General features: G+C 47.0%; 1 protein-coding gene across 4 annotated transcripts; it reads left to right on the top strand.

The window, feature by feature from the left end:
- Positions 1-751: 751 nt before the first annotated feature.
- PIGV (phosphatidylinositol glycan anchor biosynthesis class V) lies at positions 752-20115 on the top strand. Of its 4 annotated transcripts, none has more exons than XM_060017043.1 (5): positions 752-1160; positions 2158-2246; positions 4347-4481; positions 7674-8795; positions 10296-14320. In XM_060017043.1, the coding sequence occupies exons 3-5, from the start codon at positions 4404-4406 to the stop codon at positions 10575-10577; spliced, it is 1482 nt and encodes a 493-aa protein (XP_059873026.1). In that variant the 5' UTR covers positions 752-1160; positions 2158-2246; positions 4347-4403; the 3' UTR covers positions 10578-14320. The 4 variants fall into 4 exon arrangements, with proteins under 4 accessions (XP_059873026.1, XP_059873041.1, XP_059873019.1 ...); XM_060017058.1 differs by lacking the exons at positions 752-1160; positions 10296-14320 and adding exons at positions 1269-1621; positions 20083-20115; XM_060017036.1 differs by lacking the exon at positions 752-1160 and adding an exon at positions 1269-1621.
- The last annotated feature ends 750 nt before the right edge of the window (positions 20116-20865 follow it).

Consider the following 20865-nt stretch of genomic DNA (forward strand, 5'->3'; position numbering starts at 1 on the left):
CCTTACACACAACAAATACCTGAGGGCAGTTCAGGTCCCAGGGCCTGAAATGAGCTATAAAGAATCAAAAGGCACAGTCCCTGGCCCCCAGAGAACTGCTGTGGATTCGCTGTCTTCGCCTGGAGCGAGAGCAACCACCTCTTTTGTTCCCACCCACAGTAGTAGCTGTTGCGGAAGATAAAGCCCTCCCTCCGCCAGGGCTGTGGCCAGAGGCTAACCCAGACCCTAGCTTCGTTTGGAGGGCAGATAACTGAAACCACAGGCGGCTTTGGAATCCTGAGAAACGAGAAATCCACCAACGGAGAAGGATTTATTATCTATTTCCTTTAAGGAGGGTGCAAAGCTGTTCTAACAGTTTCCGTTACAGGGTTCCCAACTGGCCGCTCCTCCCGCACAGACAGTTCTGTTGAGTTAGCTTCTTTCTTTCTTCTGCTTTTTTGGGCCCACTTTCTACGAGAGAGAAACTGCTTGAGTAAGGAAGGAGAAAGGAGTCCTGGGGGTCGTTCTCTGAAGTTTCCTTCACCGCCCTCGTCAGCCACGGGAGGTGGGGCTGCGGGCTGCAGCGGGAGCGAAGGTCCCGAGCAGCCGGAGGAGGGGAAAGTCGGGGGGAACCCCCACTTTCTTCACGCCCAGGACGCAGGGGGCCGCTCCTGGCCACAGAAGCCCCAAGCAGGCTTTTCTTTCCCTTCAGAGAACAGCTATTGTGTGCTAGGCCCTGTACTGAGCTGTTGTTGCCTGACAGCAGGGAAAGTGCGGCTCTGCCTTCCGTTTAGAGGCCGCGGGGCAGCCCCCAACTCCGAGGGCCTGGCCCACACGGGAACTCAGTGGATGTTTGTGGGGTGCAACTGGGGCAAGAGCACCGACTCGGAGACAGCAGCCCCGGCGGACTAACTGAAGGCGGGGGCAAGGGGCTGAGGAACCCCTGGTGTCACCAAAGCGGGAAAGTGCCAAGGCGGAGGAGAGCGGAGGAGAGCGGAGGATCCGGCTCACGCCATCCACACCCCGCTCGCCCGGACTCAACATGGCCGCTGCGGCGGGGGGCGGGGCAGCTCCGAGTCCCGGCAGGAGCGGGGCGGGGCCGCCATCAGCGGAGCCAGTACGCAGGCGCGGCCGCTCGGGGCCCCGGATGGAGGAACTGTGGTTCGGGCCCCGCCTGGGAGGTAGAGACCGGCGGGCGCTGGGGATCCGGCGCCAGCTTGGGAGCCTAGGAGTTCTGGGGGGAGGGAAGTTGTCAAACGGAGGCCGAGGGAAATGAGGCGGAGGCCGCCGAGAAGCGAAGAGCCCCGCCCCTCCGCCATAGCGGCCTCCCAGGGCCGCCTCTTCCGTTACAGCCTCCCGCCCTCCCCTGCCTTCCGGCCCTAGGCCGGGACGGGCCTCGCCGGCCCCCTCGGGAGTAACCTCTGAGCCGTGGCCCCTTTGGGGAGAGGAGATGCCCAATCCCCTCTTGGGACTGTGTCCGAAAGGAAGGGGCTAGAACGGGCTTCGGACCCGCCTAGGCTGGCAGAAGGCGGCCCCTGCCTCGCGGCGGCCATCAAGACCTCTGGTCCTAAGGACCCTGGGTCCGAACACCACCACCCACCCCGCGCCCGCCCCTGAGGATGTTAGTCTTACAGCCCAGGATGTGAGTCCTGGGCTCCGATTCAACAGGCTTTCCTATCTGCTCAGATAGGGCCCTCCCTGCCCTAAGCATAGCCAGCAAGAGCATGCGCTGTCACTGGACAAGTCCTGGGCTGGGAGTTGGGAGACCCTGGTTGTAATTCTGGCTCTGAAAGAGCGCATCCCCTTTGGCAGGAGTGACGGCTGGTGGAAAGATGGATGTTTCAGACAAAAAAAAATTCTCCTTAAATATAGCCTTGGGAGTGCCACTTGACCCCAGTGAGCCTCAGTTTCCACATCCATAAAATGGCGATGGTAATTACACAGGGTCTAATGAGATCTCTGACGTAAAAACTCTGGAGAGTCTTATTACTCACCTCTCTGGGGCATATTTATCTCACGGGAAAATAGAGTAAAACTAGTTGCTCTGTAAGTGTCCTGCCAGTTCAGAGGGCCTGTGATTTCGTAAACGGGTTGTTGGGAAGTAAAGCCCGCAATTAGCTGAGAGGGAGAGCTCACTGGCTTTATTTTTGTTTTCACATGGTTTACCTGTAAACTAAGTGTAGCTACAAGTCGTCTGTGATCGCTGGGTCTAGAGCTTGACTCTGGAGAAAGGAAAGGAAGAATGGAAGCCTGGTGAAGAGGCAGAGGTGGGTTCCGTGCTTTTCTTTTCCCAACTCTTCTGCATGTGGGTGGGAAATGAAGGAAGGGAAAAAGTGAATTCACCCTCGGATGGAGAACCAGCGGCCGTGTAAGGTTGGCTGTGCTTGTTTCTACGATTCCTTTCGATTCGGCGAGTCAGATGTTGGCAGTGTTGGGGGGATTTCAGAAGCTTGCCTTTGAACTGAATTTTGATGAGCAAACCGGTGTGGCGTTTGTGGCCCCTCCCTTCCTCCAGGCCTCCTGGTGATGGAGTAAGCAACAGGCGCCCCCTTGTGCTGAGAGGAAAGAGAACTGTTGCTTATGGCCAGTTTTCTGGAGAAATTGTATTTTCCTGTGGCTTCTGTGACTTTGTCGTTTTGCTCTCAACATGAGATATGGTGGGAGGAGTACTCGGAGCAGGGATTTTATATCCAGAGCCAATGAACTGGTGAAGCCATATCCAGTGCTTACTACTTCCACTCAATTAGAACACAGGCTTAAAATGCTTGTTTGTAGTGCTAGGCCCTGGGGATATAGTTGGGAGCAAGATAGACAAAGCCCCTGCCCTCATAAACAACCTAAATAAGCAACAGCAATAAAGACGACAAGGCAGAGTGTAATGAGAGCATATCACGTAGTCTAGTGAGAGTCAGAGAATTCCAGAAACAAGTGATAACCTAAAGGTTTGATAGGAGATAGGAGAAGGAAGAAAAGTCTTCCAGGCCTTCCTCCCTGTTAATTTCTCAGTTCTAGTATTTTTTCTTTTAGCGTTAGTTCTTCACCCCAAGTTGATGAGCTGCCCCTGATGCTCTTGCCCTTCCTTCTGATTTCCGACTGGTTCCGTAGGAGCCATTGCTACTTCTTTTAGCACAAGGAATTGTTAAAAAAAAAAAAAAAAGCCTTAAAGTGCATTCCTTCCCTCAGAATGGCTTTGCAGTTGTTTATACATTGCTGCCATTCCAACAAAGAGATGGGAAATAACAGTTTTCCCCATCCCTAGTAGTCGACTCTGTCGTCCCCCTAAGTTTGTTTTAGCAATGTGAGCTGGCTGAAGTCCTGCTGAGTGGTGGTTTTCTTTTCCTTCTCCACTTAATTTAACAGACCAGCTGAACACACATCAGAGAGCTTAACTAGAGTGTGTAGTCATTATGGTCTTCCAGTTCAGTTCTATGCCCCACTTTTGGGACTCTGGTTTGGGACCTAGTTTATTATTCTGGGCAACAGAGAAAGGGCACACACTAAATAACGGCAACCACAATATAGATTTGGTACTACTTCTTCACACTTCAGTCCATTTCACATCGTGACAATTTCATGAGACAGGCAAAATAGTCCGATCTCATTTTTTTAATTAATTAATTTATTTATTATAAATTTATTTATTTATCTTTGGTTGCATTGGTCTTTGTTGCTATGCATGGGCTTTAGTTGCTGTGAGCAGGGGCTACTCTTCTTTGTGGTGCGCGGGCTTCTCATTGCGGTGGCTTCTCATGTTGCAGAGCACGGGCTCTAGGCGCATGGGCTTCAGTAGTTGTGGCACGCAGGCTTCAGTAGTTGTGGCACGCGGGCTCAGTAGCTGTGGCTCACAGGCTGTAGAGCGCAGGCTCAGTAGTTAGGGCGCGTGGGCTTAGTTGCTCAGCGGCATGTGGGATCTTCCCGGACCAGGGTTCGAACCCGTGTCCTCTGCATTGGCAGGCGGATTCTTAACCACTGTGGCACCAGGAAAGTCCCCTGATCTCATTTTATACACAGAGAACTGAGGCTTAGAAGAACAAAATGAGAACTTATGAATGACAAAGTCAGGACTTGAACCCAGGTCTTTAGTTCCTGGATAGGGGCACTCAACAGGCTTTTAAAGGTTTTCTGTGAGCTTAGCTTTCCAGCTCCATGCCTATCTGTGTGGAACTTCCCCTACAAGAATACAGTGCTTGAGAGTGACACCAAGAGGTCCCATCTGCCTTTAAGACGCTTTTTCCTCATCTGGAAAGTAAGGTGGTTAAGTCTGCCATAGTAGTCCTGAAGCAGGGGTGATGTTTTCATGAAGAATGCTTTCAATAATTTACTTTCTGCCTATGTGTGACATTTCCTCTTTGGGTTTTGGAGTTTAGAAGCCTGAGGGAGTTCATCCCTGGCAGCAGCCCCCCTGGATTCCTGGTGGTGAGAGGATGTGGCCCCTGGACACATCCCGGAAAGAGGTCCTGGGGTTTGCAGTCAGCTGCCGTGTCCTGACTCTGGTGCTGCAGGTCAGTCTCTGATCTTTTGTCCTGAACATGCCATTGCCACATGACTGGGGTAGACATTAAGAATAGGCCTCATCTTCTTTCCCTTTCCCAGATGCGCCCCCCCCCCACCCCCGACCATGTGGTTAGAACTATAGAGACCTAGACCACATAGCTGAAAAGTGGGCAGGACTTGTAGATATGACCTATTAATCTCTTATTTTATATTTATTTATTTATTTATTTTGATCTATTAATCTCTTATTTTACACATGAAGTAGCTGAGGCCCAGAAAGGATAAATGGCTTCCTTAAAGTCACAAGGCAAGTTAGAGAAGGACCAGAATCAGACCCCAGGTTTCCTTACTCTTGGGCTAGTGGTCTTTCCAGCAGACCATGATGTTCTGTAACCAGAACAGGTGTGTTCTGGTTTAGGGTGTGACAGCTCAAAGCGTTGCCCTGGGTCCCCTGACCAGGAGACTGAGCGTTGCATCAGTCAGTTGAGTGGGAGAGAGGTGGCACTGTCCTGAGACCCTCTGTGTATAGTTGTTTAGTCAGCAGTGTCTCCTACTCTTCCCCCAGCTGTGTCCCCTTGCTGTCTCACCCACACACAACCTGCAGAATGCATTTTGCAATTCCCTGTCCCCTCCAAGGCTGCCCTTGATACATATTTTAATCAAATTTCAGGTATATATGAACTATGTATGGTGCCTAGCACAGTGCCCAGTGCTTAGTAGGTCTTCAGTATCTGTTATTGTTGAATGTATGTCAGCACCCTAGGGATGTTCTATTAGCATATTATATGTGCCTTTCATCACAAGCACATTCTCTCTGAGGCTCATCGGTGGTTCCTTTGTGGAAAACTCCTTTTTTCTCTCCTCCCCCACTATGTGAGGCATAACAGCCTCTGCTGGGTCCCAGGTTTAGTTAGAAGTGTCTTCAACTTGGAGACTAGGGCTGTTACCTGTGACTGTCACTCCTGTCCCACTTGTTTTCACTGTTTGAAGTGGCCTGATAAAGAAACTGACCGAAAAAGGGAAGAGCCTTAAAAATGAGGTTATACTCCTGTTGCTAGGCTGGAAAACTGACTTGATGATGGCTTTGAACCAGCATCAGCTGAATGATTGACAGAACTAAGGGAGCAATACTGTGACTCGGCATCTGGGATAGGGTACCAGGACAGCTGGGTTCTAATTCAGATGGTGATTTGGAAACAAGTATGTTTCCTCTATACTGTTCGCTCAACCACCAAATTTTATTAAGTTCCTGCCCTGGTCAAAGAACTATGCTAGGTGGGAGTATAAAAAGTCACGACCTCTTTTCCCTTAAGCAGCTGACCAAATCTAACGGGGCAAAAAGACATTTAATAATAATGCTATTTCATTATCCTCCCCTCCCCGCCTTCCAGCTTTAAAGCTCGCGCCATCAGGTTATACCCCAGTTACCCTTTGTTGTTGCTGTCATCTCTGTTAGCGACAACTCATTCCTCCTCATTCCTTGAAGGTTTTAGCTCCTGATTCACTGCTACTCTTTCCAGCACTACTGTATATTTCTTGGTGGTTTCAATATTAGTAAAGCTGATACATCTAACCACTATCTCCTATCTTTCCAGTTCACTCCCTCCACTACCCCAGTTCTAACGATTCTTCCACTCCCTCAGGACTTATCCATTGATTCTACCACGGTTTCACTGTCCCTCACCTGCCTCATGGCTTCAGCTCCTCTTCTTACCCAGCTTAGATTCCATGGTCCACCATGCATACACGTACAACTCACTCGCTCCCTTCTCTCTATGTCTTAATCACAAGACAAAAGCCCAGCCATGGTTAAATTCAATTCTGTGTCTACTCCACGCGTGCATCTGCCCAGAGAAAAGCACACAACTGTGTTAACTAGTCTCTTTGTATTCAATATCATTAACCCAAGTGAGTCCTTAGTGCTGCCTGGCAATCTTAGTGTATTTCCCTGGTCCAGTCGCTCACCCATTCTCTCAAATTTTTCTGCACCTCAGAATCAGCTGGGAGAGCTAAAAACAATCTAAACGCCCAGGCTGTACCCCATATTGGTTAAGTCATCAATGTTGTAGCAGGAGGGAAATCCAGGCATCAGTATTTTTGAAACCCCTTGGGCGATTCCAGTGCACAGCCTATTTTGAGAACTAGGGTCATAGATGACTTATTTTACACGTTTTCCTCTTAAGTCTCTAGCACCTTTTCCCCAGCTTGTTTTCCTGAGTGAAAATTCAGAAAAGTAGAAGCAATAAGAAGTAACCTTCTGAATACTTCCACCACAGCCATCAGCATACCTACATCTGCACCTCTGTGCCTTCACTACTGAAGGGTGGATGAACCGTCTGTCTCCTCTCTAAGGCCAGTTCCACCTCCAAAGCAGATTCCATCCCCTTTTGCCTGCTCCAGCAGTTCTTCCCTTTCTCGCCTGCATACTCAGTGGTTTCCTTTCCACTGGATATTCCCATTGGCAAACAAATACTTACCTCCCGCCTTTGGGAAAAAAAACAAGATTTCTCTTGACCCCACATTGTCATTCACCTACTACCCCATTTCTCTGCTTCCCTTTACAGGAAAACTCCTCCAAACAGTTGTCTGTATCTACTGTCTCAATTCTTCCCTTCTCTGCTGAACCCAGTCCAGGCAGTCTTCTCTCTCCTCCACTCCACTGAAGTAGCTCTTGTCAAAGTCACCAATGACATTCCCATTGCTAAAGCCAGTGGTCAGTTTTCAGTCCCCATCTTACTTGACCTATCAGCAACATTTAAGAGCCGATCACTCCTTTGCTTTACTTGGTTCTATGACACCATGCTCTCCCGGTTTCCTCCCTACCTCACTGACCTTCCTTCTTTACCTTTATTGCTAGATCCTCACTGTCTTCCGAGCCTCTAAATATTGACATGTCTGAGGCCCAGTCCTCAGATCTCTTCTTTTCTCTATCTGCACTTCTTCCCTGGGTGATCTCATTCAGTCTCACACCTTTTAATATCATCCATATACTTATGACTCCCAAATTTATATCTCTAGCCCTGATTGCTCTCCTGACCCTCAGACCCATATATCTCACTGTCTCGTTGACCTCTGCACTGGAATGTCCATCTCAAACTGAACTTGTGATTCTTCCCCAACATGTCTGTTCCTCCTCATTTTATTAAATGGTAATGCTTCCACTGGCTCAACCAAAATCCTAGTTCTCCTTCATCCCACAGGCTCTCTTCAATGCCATCATCCCAGACCATCATGCGGAAGCCTTCTCACCTCCTCGCCTCGCCCCCTCCGGCTCTGTGGACCAACTTGTGGAAAGTCTCCTGGGCGGCCTGTCTCACTGGGATGCTGAACACTTCCTGTTCATTGCTGAGCATGGCTACCTGTATGAGCACAACTTTGCCTTCTTCCCCGGTTTCCCCCTGGTCCTGTTGGTGGGGACTGAATTGCTGAGACCCCTGTGGGGGTTACTGAGCCTACGGAGTTGCCTGCTAATCTCAGTAGCATCGCTCAATTCCTTGTTCTCCGTGCTGGCCGCACTTGCGCTTCATGACCTGGGCTGTCTGGTTTTGCGCTGTCCCCGCCAGGCTTTTTATGGAGCGCTGCTCTTCTGCCTCAGCCCCGCCAATGTCTTCCTGGCGGCTGGCTACTCAGAAGCTTTGTTTGCCCTCCTGACATTCAGCTCCCTGGGGCAGCTGGAAAGGGGCCGAAGCTGGACTAGTGGACTCCTCTTTGCCCTTGCCACTGGTGTGCGCTCCAACGGGCTGGTCAACGTTGGCTTCCTCGTGCATTCTCAGTGCCGAGGCTTTTTCTCTTCTCTCATGGTGAGGAATCCTCTGAGACAGCTCTTGAAGCTGATGGGCTCTGTGTTCCTGTCAGTGCTCACACTTAGCCTTCCCTTTGCCCTCTTTCAATATTACGCCTATACCCAGTTCTGTCTGCCAGGCCCAGCCTACCCCATTCCTAAGCCCTTGCTGCAGTTAGCTGTGGACAAGGGCTACCGAATCGTAGAGGGGAATGAGCCGCCTTGGTGCTCCTGGGATCTTCCCCTAATATACAGCTACATCCAGGATATCTATTGGAATGTTGGCTTTTTGAGATACTATGAACTCAAGCAGGTGCCCAATTTTCTACTGGCTGCGCCAGTGGCTATACTGGTTGCCTGGGCAACTTGGACATATGTGACCACCCATCCTTGGCTCTGCCTTACACTTGGGATGCAAAGGAGCAAGAACAGAGAGACCCCAGAGAAGCCTGAGCCTGGATTCCTCAGTCCTCGGGTGTTCGTGTACCTGGTCCACGCTGCAGCGCTGCTGCTGTTTGGTGGTCTGTGCCTGCATGTTCAGGTGAGGTGGACTCCTGGCTGGGAAAAGGTGGGAACACGGGCCAAAGCCCTCAGTCGGGGACAGGGAAGACCTTTAACTTTGCCCATTTGAGTGACCTGTACCTAATTTATTCATTCAACAACTATTTGGGGGTGTTTTTAGTGTGAGTCCCTGGGTCAGATCACTGAGGTTAGAACATAAATAAGTTAAGTTTGCTGCCCTGGTAGGTCTTGTGGTCAAAATGGAGAGACAGACATTTAACGGCTTAAATTACAGTATAGTGGGATGGAATTGGAGATATTTTTGAGGTAAAGTATTGTGGAAGCACAGAGGAAAAAGTAGCTAACTGGCTGAAGGAGGTGAGGAGGGCATCATATTTAGGCTGGGTCCTGAAGGGTAAGAAGGAATTCCATTTAAGAAGCAGAGGAAGAACATTCTGGGCAAATGGAAGGGCATGTTCGAAGACAATGAGAGTTGTGAAAGGACCTGATCTGACTGAGTTATAGGAATAGCACAGAGGGTATCTCTGGGACCTTCCCCTAACTTACAACTATACCCAGAATGTCTGCTTGAATGTCGACTTTCTGAGGTACTCTGAGCTCTGGCAGGTGCTCCATTTTCAGAGGAGCTCTCTTGTGCAATGTTCAGTTGGTGGGGAGGATAGAGAAGGATGGGAAGGGTTTGATCATACATTCGATTTTTTTTGGTTCCTGGTTGTGGCCCCAGGTCCACCATAAACCCTGAGGAAGTCTTTTTGTCTCCATGCTGGCCACTCCTCAGCAGTTTCTGCCTCTTGGAGGCGCACATTGGCTGTTTGTAAAGTTCTCTGCGCTATGTGACTAAGAGGCACAGGGGAAATAGAAAGGAGCACTCTGTGTTTGTAGCTGGATGAGCTAGTAGAGTGAGTGCCAGCGAAGCTTAGAGTTTCAAGGATAGACGAGGGGGGGGCCATTTGGAGACCTGGCTCTGAGCTTCCCTAGAAGGACACTGTTGAACCACAGGATCCCTTGCCCCCTTTCTCTCTGCTTTGCCATCCCCGTGGGATGAGGGAACCGTTTCAGGGGGCAGGGGATCAGAGTCCTGGCCCTGGGCTGAAAGTGGACCCCACAGACTTTTTTTTTTGGCCATGCCGCGTGGCACGTGGGATCTTAGTTCCCCAACCAGGGATCGAATCCACGCCCCCTGCGTTGGAAGCATGGAATCTTAACCACTGGACTGCCAGGGAAGTCCCCTGACCACCCGCCGCCCCCACCATAGAATTTTTAGTATCAGTTGGCCCATTATTGTGGTAATTAGTGTGTAGCCATGTTTATTTGTAACATTGCAGTCACCTGGCTGGCGTCATGCACAGCTTTATAAGGCAGATCCTAAGCTCTGCTGAATGAATATCTTTTCCAGTGTAATACATTTGTAGTCTTAGAGCTATAGCTCACCCAGCAGCAGGGAAGTCCCAGGCTCATCCAATTTGAGGCAGTGACATTCCAGTAAATGTGTGGGTTTTCCCCCTCTTATGATTTCCAGGTTCTCACCAGGTTTTTATGCTCCTCCACTCCTATTGTGTACTGGTTTTCAGCTCACTTGCTTCAAGATCAAGAACCACTGCTGAGATCCCTAGAGACTGTGCCTTGGAAGCCTCTTTCAGGGGCCTCCCCACCAGGACAAAAGGTCCCCAGAAACTCTATCATGGGACTCTTGTACAACTGGAAAACTTGTTCTCTGGTCACACGGTGCATTCTAGGCTACTTCCTGACCTACTGGCTCCTGGGACTACTCCTGCATTGCAACTTCCTACCTTGGACATGACCTGGAGACTTAGGGGACAGGCTTGAAGCAGACTTAACCAGGGTCTGAAAGTACAAATACATGCTGGGGCTGCCTGTGCTGCCCTGGAACCCTTACTCTGCCCCTTAGAACCTCTCTCTCCTTGAAGGTTGGTTAGGAATGGGAGAAGTGTGAGCCTCTAGAGAGCACCTTCTGGTCCTGGCTATGGCAGACTTTAGGGTAGTAACTATTTTCTCTGTAAATGAAGAAATCTTATTCCAGGTCTAAAGCATACCTGGATCTGTCTTGTCAATCAACCATAGCAGAGATAGTCTTAAACTTACCACCTACCCACACGTAAATTTAAATGTAAATTATTTAAATGTGAATTTCATCAAAGGCTCTAGCTGACAAGCTGGTCATAGTCCACGCAGTGATGGCGGAGGCCTGGACAGTGTAGCCTAAGTACAATGGGACCATCTTTTCTAAATGGGACATTGTTTCTGATTATTTTTTTCATGATTTGTTCACTTATTTATATGAAAAACCTTACAAAGATACGCAAATTAAACAACTCTTGATTATATCTGCAATTAATTACCTTTTTATTTTTTAAATTATTTTATTTTATTTTATTGGCTGCACAGCTTGCGGGAGCTTAGTTCACTGACCAGGGATTAAACCCGGTCCACAGCAGTGAAAGCACCGAGCTGGACCACCAGTGAATTCCCATAAATTACCTTGTTAAAAATATAATACAAATTAAGGGCTGAGACCCTGCCACATACTCTGCATCCACACTTCATTTGGATATTAAAGGTCAATTGAGGCAAAAAAAATTAATACAAGTTACTTGGGGGAAAAAAGTCATGGTAAGAAGAACATTGCATGAGGAGGCAGGAGGCCTGGATTCTGGTCCTCTCAGTAAAGCCCCACTTACCAGCTGTGTGACCTTGGGAGAGTTTTCAGAGCCTTAGTTACCTCTTCTGAAACTAGGGGAAAATTACATTCTCCCACTGGAAAAAATATCCAGTTCTCCTCTTTTCAGCACTCTGAGGAGTAATTTCAGTGACGTTTCCTCTGAAGGAGGAAGAGCAGTGACACTTGGCAAATAAGGCTCCCCTGTCCTGTGTAAGTAAGCCTGCCCAGGGGCAACTAAATGTTCAATGTGTGAGCAGTGACTGGTTTTCCGGCCCTGCCTGAGTGCCTGTGCTTTCTTGATTGGTAGGTAAGGGTCAGATGAGCCAACACAGCAGCAGGAATTGATAAATTGTAGGTAAGTCCAGGGTTGAATGAAATGGTATCTTCCTGGCCACCATTTGGTAATGGGCTTGACTCTATAATTGTAGTAAAATCTTGACCCCTGCTGAGCTATTTTTTCTCATTCTTTGAGCCAGGTAAGAGGCTCTGCATCATCACCACTCTTTCCCCATTTGAGCCAAAAATTCCAACAAGCAGAAACTTCGAAATAGATGGATTGACACGCTCCCTCTGACCATGACTGAAAGTTAAACTTGCCAGCTGAAGGGAAGCTCCTGGCTGAGCCCCAGCACCCTCTATCGGAGCTCCTAGTCAGCCTGGCCAATAAGCATCTCCCATCCATCGCCCCAGCTTTAGCACAGCTGAGAGAATTTGGTCCAGAGTCAAATGCTTCTGAAAATGTACACACAGCTCGGGACAGCCCTCTGCCTTCTGCCAAGACACCCGAGTGCCCTTCTTGGCAAAAGACGATCACCCCTGCCCTAGTGTCCCTCCAGTTGGCAGAAACTGTTCCCTCCCTCCTCACCCACAGCTGCAAATCTGGGGACTTCCACCCTGTGTGCAGGAAGCGTTGAGGGCCTGATTCAGCTCTTTATTGCAGAGGTAGGAGTACTAGATTGTTTGCTCTCGTGGATTGACCTCTTTGCCTCTTTTGGGGGGGATAATCAGAACTGATTGTTTCCCTACTGGAAGAGGTGACTCAAACTCCGCAGGGTAGGGGGTGATTTCACTGCTTTGGCTGTCTCAGCTTAACGTTCACACTAGACCTCGTCACCCCCAGAAACAAGTGATTTCAAGGACCGGAAACCCTATAAATGCGAACCTCTCATTTCTCAACTAATACCAAGGAACTAAATCACTCTGGTATTTTGCAAAGACCATTGTGGTTACAGCCGATCATAGAGGAGTTAAGTGAGGACCCCAGCTAGGTGGACGTACCTGGTGTGACCTGGAGATGGACACAGTTTTCTCTCTGACCTTGGAGGGATCTAGTTCCCTAAGGAGCTAAGGAATGGGCTGATTTTATGGCCAGCAGCTGTCCTTTTACTATCCTATTAACAGTCTTTAATAGCCTTCGAGAGGGATATGAAGGGCCCAAGGCAGGAAGCTTCCTGTTTACCCTGAGGTCTAACAATGCTGCAGCTGGGTTGGGCGTCTACAATTTCAGAGAAAAGTCATTTCCTTCTGAGACCCAGCTAAAACAGAAACCAGACGCTTTATGTACCTAGAAGTAGATGCTTTTTTGTTCTTTAATGAAGGTGGGAGGAGAGGGAGCGTTTGACATGGCTTTACCAGTCCCCCTGAAAAAAAAAAATCACTTTTCTTGAACAGACCCTCTCACCCTCCTCCAAAAAATGTAGTGTGTGCAGGCTCATGGGATTTGCAACTGATTGATTCTTTCAGCAATTGTTTAGTATTGCCTGTTTTAGGGGACTAAAGAATACTCGCCCTGCTTCCTGTCCTCAAATAGCTGCCTGATAGAGTTTCTAGCAGAAACACAGGAACGTTAATCAAGGAAAAAACTAATAAATTCTGGGGAATGAAGAGATACTTAAACTTCTTGCTCAGTATTCTCTACTTGAACTTTTTATGGTGAGGATGAATTAAAATTTTACTTGTATGATTGGGAAAAGGTAAGTGTGGTACAGAGTAAGTTCTCTGTAAATTCACACAAGATGGAGATCCCTCCCAGCTTGGAATACTTGAAAAGACTTTGTAGGGAATGGCCTTTGAGTTGGACTTTGAAGGACAGTAGGATTTGAAGTTAAGGGCAGAGAATGAATATAGGAAGCAGGAAACAGAACAGGACAGGGAGAGCTCAGTTTGAGTGGAACTGAGGTATTGTCATTGTGGTCTAAGCATTGAAATCAGCCCCAAGCCCAGCTCCACTGTGTACTAGCTGTGTAAAGGTGAGCCAGATACTGAATCTCTAGGCCTCTGTTCACTCATCTGTAAAACATGGATAACACTATCTACCTCATAGATATGAATAATAATGTTATCTATCTCAGAGTTATGTGAGTTAAATGAAAAATGTTTAGAATAGTACTAACAAAAGAATAGCTGCATTTTGGACATGTTGAGTTTACAATGCCATCAGCACATTCATATGCCAGGAAATGTGGACCAGGAGACAAGGAGAGGGGTCAGGGAGCAATCCACACAGACATGATAATTATAGCAGCCATGATATTGGATGAGATTGTCAAAAAGAAAAAATGTAGAGAGAGAAGGAGGGCCTGTAAAACCTTGGGCAAGTGACTCAACTTCTCTAAACCTGTTTTCTCATCTCTAAAATGGGGGTGACATCACTTACCACACAGAGTAGTTATGAAGATTAAATGAGATAAAGCACTAGATAAAGCACTAGCATAGCACGTAGCACATAGTAAGAACTTAATGAATGGTAGCTATTTTTTATCATCATCATCGTCATCATTGTTATCGTCGTCATTAAAAAACCAGGAACAAATACTATCTGCTGTACACAACATTGTAAATCAACTATACTTCAATAAAAAAATTTTTTTAATTGCCTTTCTTTTTAAGGCTGAATAATATTCCATTGTATGTATGTACCACATTTTGTTTATCCATTCATCCTTTGAGGGATATACTTGGATAGCTCCACCTTTTGGCTATTGCGAATAATGCTGCTATGAACATTGGTGTACAAATACCTGTTCAAGTCCCTGTTTTCAATTCTTTGGGGTATATACCCAGAAGTATATATTGCTGGATCGTATGTTAATTCTATGTTGTTGTTGTTTTTTAGGAACTGCTATACTGTTTTCCACAGGATTTGCATCATTTTGTATTCCCAGTAGCAGTGCACAAGGATCCAAATTTCTGTACATCCTCACCAACACTTATTTTCCTTTTTTTTTCCTTCTTCTCTTTTTTTAAAATACTAGCCATCCTAGTGGTTGTGAAGTTGTATCTCACTGTAGTTTTGATTTGCATTTCCCTAATGATTAGTGATGTTGAGCATCTTTTTATGTGCTTATTGGCCATTTGTATACCTTTGGAGAAATGTCTATTCAGATCCTTTGCCCTTTATTTATTTATTTTTTTTGGCCTCACCACGTGGCATGCAGGACCTTAGTTCCCTGGCCGGGGATGAACCTGCGCCTCCTGCAGTGGAAGCGTGGAATCTTAACCACTGGACTGCCAGGGAAGTCCCCCTTTGCCCTTTTTTTTTTTTTTTTGGCTGCTTTGGGTCTTCATTGCTGCACGCAGGCTTTCTCTAGTTGTGGTAAGCAGGGGCTACTCTTCACTGCGGTGCGCGGGCTTCTCATTGTGGTGGCTTCTCTTGTTGTGGAGCGTGGGCTCTAGGCGCGCGGGCTTCAGTAGTTGTGGCACATGGGCTCAGCAGTTGTGGCTCGCGGGCTCTAGAGTGCAGGCTCAGTAGTTGTGGCTCACGGGCCTACTTGCTCCGCGGCATGTGGGATCTTCCCGGACCAGGGCTCGAACCCATGTACCCCGCATTGGCAGGTGGATTCTTAACCACTGTGCCATCAGGGAAGCCCAGGTCTAACATTCTTACACATGTGAATATCCAGTTTTCCCAGCACCATTTATTGAAAAGACTGTCCTTTCCTCATTGAAAGGTCTTGGAGGTCTTGTCAGAATCTTTTGACTGTATATGCAAGGGTTTATTTCTAGGCTCTGTATTCTACTCCATTGATCTATATGCCTTTCTTTATGCCAGTACCACACTGTTTTGATTACTGTAGATTTGTAGTAAGTTTGAAAACAGGAGGTATGAGACCTCCAATTTTATTCTTCTTGTACAAAACTGTTTTGGCTATTCAGGGTCCCTTGAGGTTTCATATTAAATTTAGGTAGTCAAAGCTTTTTTCTTTTGGGCTCATAATTTCTTTGGCAATACAGTTACCTCAAAATATTTTTGGAGGTGGGCTTCCCTGGTGGCACAGTGGTTGAGAGTCCGCCTGCCGATGCAGGGGACACGGGTTCGTGCCCCGGTCCGGGAAGATCCCACATACGGCGGAGCGGCTGGGCCTGTGAGCCATGGCCGCTGAGCCTGCGCGTCCGGAGCCTGTGCTCCGCAATGGGAGAAGCCACAACAGTGAGAGGCCCGCGTACCGCAACAAACAAGCAAACAAAAAACAAAAAAACAAAAAAAAATATTTTTGGAGGGACTTCCCTGGTGGCGCAGTGGTTCAGACTCCGCACTCCCAATGCAGAGGGCTCGGGTTCGATCCCTGGTCAGGGCACTAGATCCCACAGGCATGCCACAACTAAGAGTTCGCATGCCACAACTAAGGAGCCCACGTGCTGCAACTAAGGAGCCCACATGCCGCAACTAAGGAGCTGGCAAACTGCAACTAAGGAACCCTTGAGCCACAACTAAGGAGCTCCCCGGCTGCAACTAAGACCCGGTGCAACCAAATAAATAAATAATAAAAATATTTTTAAAAGAGAGACAACATTGTAAATGAACTTTACTCCAATAAAAAATAAACATTAGGGACTTCCCTGGTGGTGCAGTGGTTAAGAATCCACCTGTCAGTGCAGGGGATACGGGTTCAAGCCCTGAACCAGGAAGATCCCACATGCCATGGAGCAGCTAAGCCCGTGCGCCACAACTACTGAGCCTGTGCTCTAGAGCCCGTGAGCCACAACTACTGAGCCTGAGTGCCACATCTACTGAAGCCCACACACCTAGAGTCCGAGCTCTGCAACAAGAGAAGCTACCATAATGAGAAGCCCACACACTGCAACAAAGTAGCCCCCGCTCACCGCAACAAGAGAAAGCCCATGTGCAGCAACAGAGACCCAACGCAGCCAAAAATAAATAAATAAATAAAATTATTTTTAAAAAAATTACATTTAAAAAATAAAAGAAGTAATGAGACACAAGCTTTAAAAATATATATATATTTTTGGTATATAAATCAGAATTCTCCAGAGAAACATAACCAATTAGATGTACGTGTGTGTGTATCTGTATCTATATGTATGTATGTGTCTATATACATAGAGAGAGAGAGATTTTAATGAATTGGCTCATATGATTGTGGAGGCTGGCAAGTCCACAATCTGCTGGGTAGGCCAGCAGCTGGAGACCCAGTGGAAGAGCTGATGTTATAATTTGAGTCTGAAGGCGGTCTACTGGCAGAATTACCTCTTTCTCAGGGAAAGTCCATCCTTTTTCTATTAAGACCTTCAACTGATTGGATGAAACCCACTCAATTTATGGAGGATAATCTGCTTTTACTCAAGTCTACTGTTTTAAATGGTACTCTTATCTGAAGAAAAACCTTCACAGAAACATCTAGATTATTTGACCAAATATCTGTGTACTGTGGCCTAGCCAAGTTGACACACAAAATTAACACAACAGATTTCTGCTCTATTTGCTTCTAGTCAGATCCATGTGACACTAACCACACTCAAGTTCTTTCCTAGATAGAATTCTCAAGCTGATATATTTATATCCTCATCACCCCCTCGCCTCACTCTCAGCATAATAGTGGCTACATTGAAGTCATATGAAGTAAGTGGAAAGGCCACACTCTTTACCTGATATTTGCCTTAGAGGTAATCACATCTTTCACCTCATGTTGTTCAAGACATTTTTTGATCTTATACAATTTGTAGTCAAGAAGCAGTCATCTTTTCTGACCCTGAAAGGCCCATCATTTTTGGACTTTCTCCATTTCCCTTTCACCTCTGCTTGAAAATCAGCTAATTTTCACCTAATTTCACCTCTTTCTTCTAATACTTTATAAAGACACTTGTGCTAGTTATTAAGTTATTGTCTCAGCTCCAAATCCACCCTTCTACTTTCTACTATGAGACAGTGGAGCTGGGACTCTGCAAATCACTTTTCTGCTGTTAGCTGACTCTACTTTGGGCTCTGCCAATGGGGGCCACTAGAGGGCGATAGTGAGGTCACAGGAGGAAGAAAGGACTCCTTTCTTCCTTCTGCTTCCTGTTCGTGTGAGGTCACCCTAGCAATGCTCCTTCACCCCAGCAGCAGCATTGCCTTCCTATAGCAACAGCTGAATCCACTTTGCAGTTTTTCCCAAAAGTTACAAACCCAGCTTCATGGTGTCCCAGTCAGAGACACCAGCACCATCTGGATAGCACCTCTTTCTCAGAAGTGTTGGTCCCTCCTCTAAGTTCAGAGACACCAGACACCAGCACTAGACTTAGAGGTCTGAGTTTCAGCTCTGTAGGGCCCCTCTTCTTCTTTTTTTTTTTTTGGCTGCGCCACACAGCATGCGGGATCTTAGGTCCCCAACCAGGAATCAAACCTGCACCCCCTGCAGTGGAAGCAGAGTCTTAACCACTGGACCGCCAGGGAAGTCCAGGGCCCGTCTTCTAAGTTTCTAAGTTTTAGTAATTCCAAACTCTTTCCTTTGTTCTCCTAGCCCTAGGAGTTATAGATGCTTCCTGCTGTTGCTGCCTCCATGGTATCTCAGTTTTCTTTTCATCCTTTTAGTTATCTAGTTAACAACTTTATACCTAGTTAACCATTCTAACCATTCTTTATGTTAGATTTTCCCCAATGACTGGTGTGGTTTCTGTCTCATTGGCGGGACACTGACTGACACAGAAATTAGTGCTAGGAGGGGTCCCAGGAAACAGACCTCAAAAGATGGGATTAGGGAACTGGTCCGGTTGTGTCATTGGGTTTGAATGTGCTAAAGCTGCTTGTCAATGAGAAACGTGATGCCGCTAATCCACGGCATGCCGTGGCAACATGATTAATTAAATTATCACCTGTGGTTATTTGTGATGAAGTGCCAACTAAAAGGCAAGTGCCTTGGGGGCCCAAGTGGTTGTTGCACCTGACTGTTATGGCAGTGATGATGGCTTACAGGGACTTTGTATGGGAAGAATTCTTCTGAGTGCATCAGAGTCCTTGCAGAAAGAAAATGACAAGCTTGGGTCTTTAGATTTTTTTGATGTGGACAATTTTTTTAAAGTCTTTATTGAATTTGTTACAATATTGCTTCTGTTTTATGTTTTGGGTTTTTTTTGGCTGCGAGGCATGTGGGATCTTAGCTCCCTGACCAGGGATCAAACCCACACCCCTTGCATTGGAAGGCGAAATCTTAACCACTGGGCTGCCACGGAAGTCCCAAGCTTAGGTCTTTAAACTCTCGGCTCAAGACATGGTCAGAGAGTCACAGAGCTTCCATGATAGCCATAAAAGACTCTCTTATTTCTTGTAGCCACCAGCCTTATTTGCTACAAATAAAACAAAAATATGGTGCATGTTGTAGAATTTCATTAGTTGAATTCAGTCTGACTAAGCCTTTCCTGTGATTGAGAAGAAGTGGGACCCTAAAACTTGGAATGGAGACATGTGGTTTGACTCTCTTCTAGGTTCTCAGAGTCTCCTCCATTCTGCCAGCAGATGGAAAGGAGAGCGGAGATCAGCACTTGAGAGTTTTATGGGACAGTCTGTCACTTCCACTCATATTCCATTAGCCAGGATTCAGTGCCTCTCTGTAAGAGAGGCTGGGAACTGTGGGTTTTGGTGAGAATGGGTAGTGTATGCCACACTAAATGGGTCACTAGTGACATTTAAGATAGAATTCTTAGGGGAGTTGTAAAAAGTTAAGAAATGATTAAGTGACAGGGAAGTGGTAGCTACTTTTTAATAAGAGTGGCTAATGAGAGAGAAAAAGATAAACCTGAAGCTAGAGTGAGGAGGTAGCCAAACACGGAAAGCAGTTTCTGTTGTTGGTTTTTTAGTTTAGTTTTGCATTTTAATTGATAGAGGAGAATTGAGATGCATTTGTAGTCTCAGAGAACAGGAAGAGAGATAGGACATGAGTGGAGGGTTGGCCATGGACAGAATGAGGCCCACATCTTTAAGATGAGAGGAAAGGATTGACACAAATAGAAATTATGAGGTCGAGAGGAGGGTAGCTAACAGTCAAGCAGGATAGTTTTGGTTTCTGTAAAGTGACAAGGAGCAAGAATTAGGGTTGCAAGAAGATCCAGTTGAGGTGGGACAGGAATCTGTATTTGAACCAGTATGTCCAGTTTTGTGGATTTGTTCCACAGCCAAAGAGCAAGAGGGGAGGAAGTCCACAATATGGTTCATTCCAAGGTGGGGCTCATCAAATCCAGGATCTTTGGCACCAAGGGCATGGTTCTGTGGCCTTTGTCATGTGTAAAAATTACAGAACCTTGAGGTCATTGTTGCTGTCTTTCTACCCCTCTGCATCGTGTATTCTGACTTCTTTTCTTACTCTCTCCTATCCTAGTCTCCAGCTCTCTCTTTTCCTATACTTTTCCTTAGGTTTTCCAGTAACCCCAGTGTGGTGGACAGACCCTAAGGTGAGCCTCAGTGATTCCTGCCTGCTGGTATTCACACTTTTGTGTGATCCTCTTGAGTTCAAGTGGGACCTGTGATTTGCTTCTAACCTATAAAATATGGTGAAGGTATTGGGCTGCCACTCCCATTACATATATGTTACGTTATGTAAAACTCTGTGTTAGCAGACTGGGGCTAGAGATTCTCCTTGTGGGCTTGATGAAGTAAGAGCCCATGTTGTAGAAGCCCACGTGGCAAGGAACTGTGGTAACCTCAAGGAACTGCAGGTGGCCTCTGAAACCTCAGGGAGGCCTCTGGGTGACAGCCAGGCCCTCAGTCAGACAGTCACAAGGAAATAAGTTCTGCCCACAAAGCCTGAGTGGGTTTGCAGGTATTTTCTTCCCCAGTTGAGTCCCCAGATGAGCATGCAGCCTTGCTGACATCTTCATTGCAGCCTTCTGAGACTAAGCAAAGGGCTCAGCTAAGCAGTCCCAGTGCTCCTGACCTGGAACCTGTGAGATATAACGTGTGTTGTTTTAAGTCACTAAATTTGTGGTAATTTGTTACACAGCAACAGAAACATAATACACCCAGAATTCCTGAAAAACCCTGGGGCTGGGGCTTCCCTGGTGGCTCAGTTTTTAAGAATCCACCTGCCAATGCAGGGGACACAGATTCGATCCCTGGTCTGGGAAGATCCCACATGCTGTGGAGCAACTAAGCCCGTGTGCCACAACTACTGAGCCAGCGCGCCTAGAGCCCGCGAGC

The sequence above is a fragment of the Delphinus delphis genome, chromosome 1 (genome assembly GCF_949987515.2).
Source record: "Delphinus delphis chromosome 1, mDelDel1.2, whole genome shotgun sequence".
NCBI classification, from domain to species: domain Eukaryota; kingdom Metazoa; phylum Chordata; class Mammalia; order Artiodactyla; family Delphinidae; genus Delphinus; species Delphinus delphis.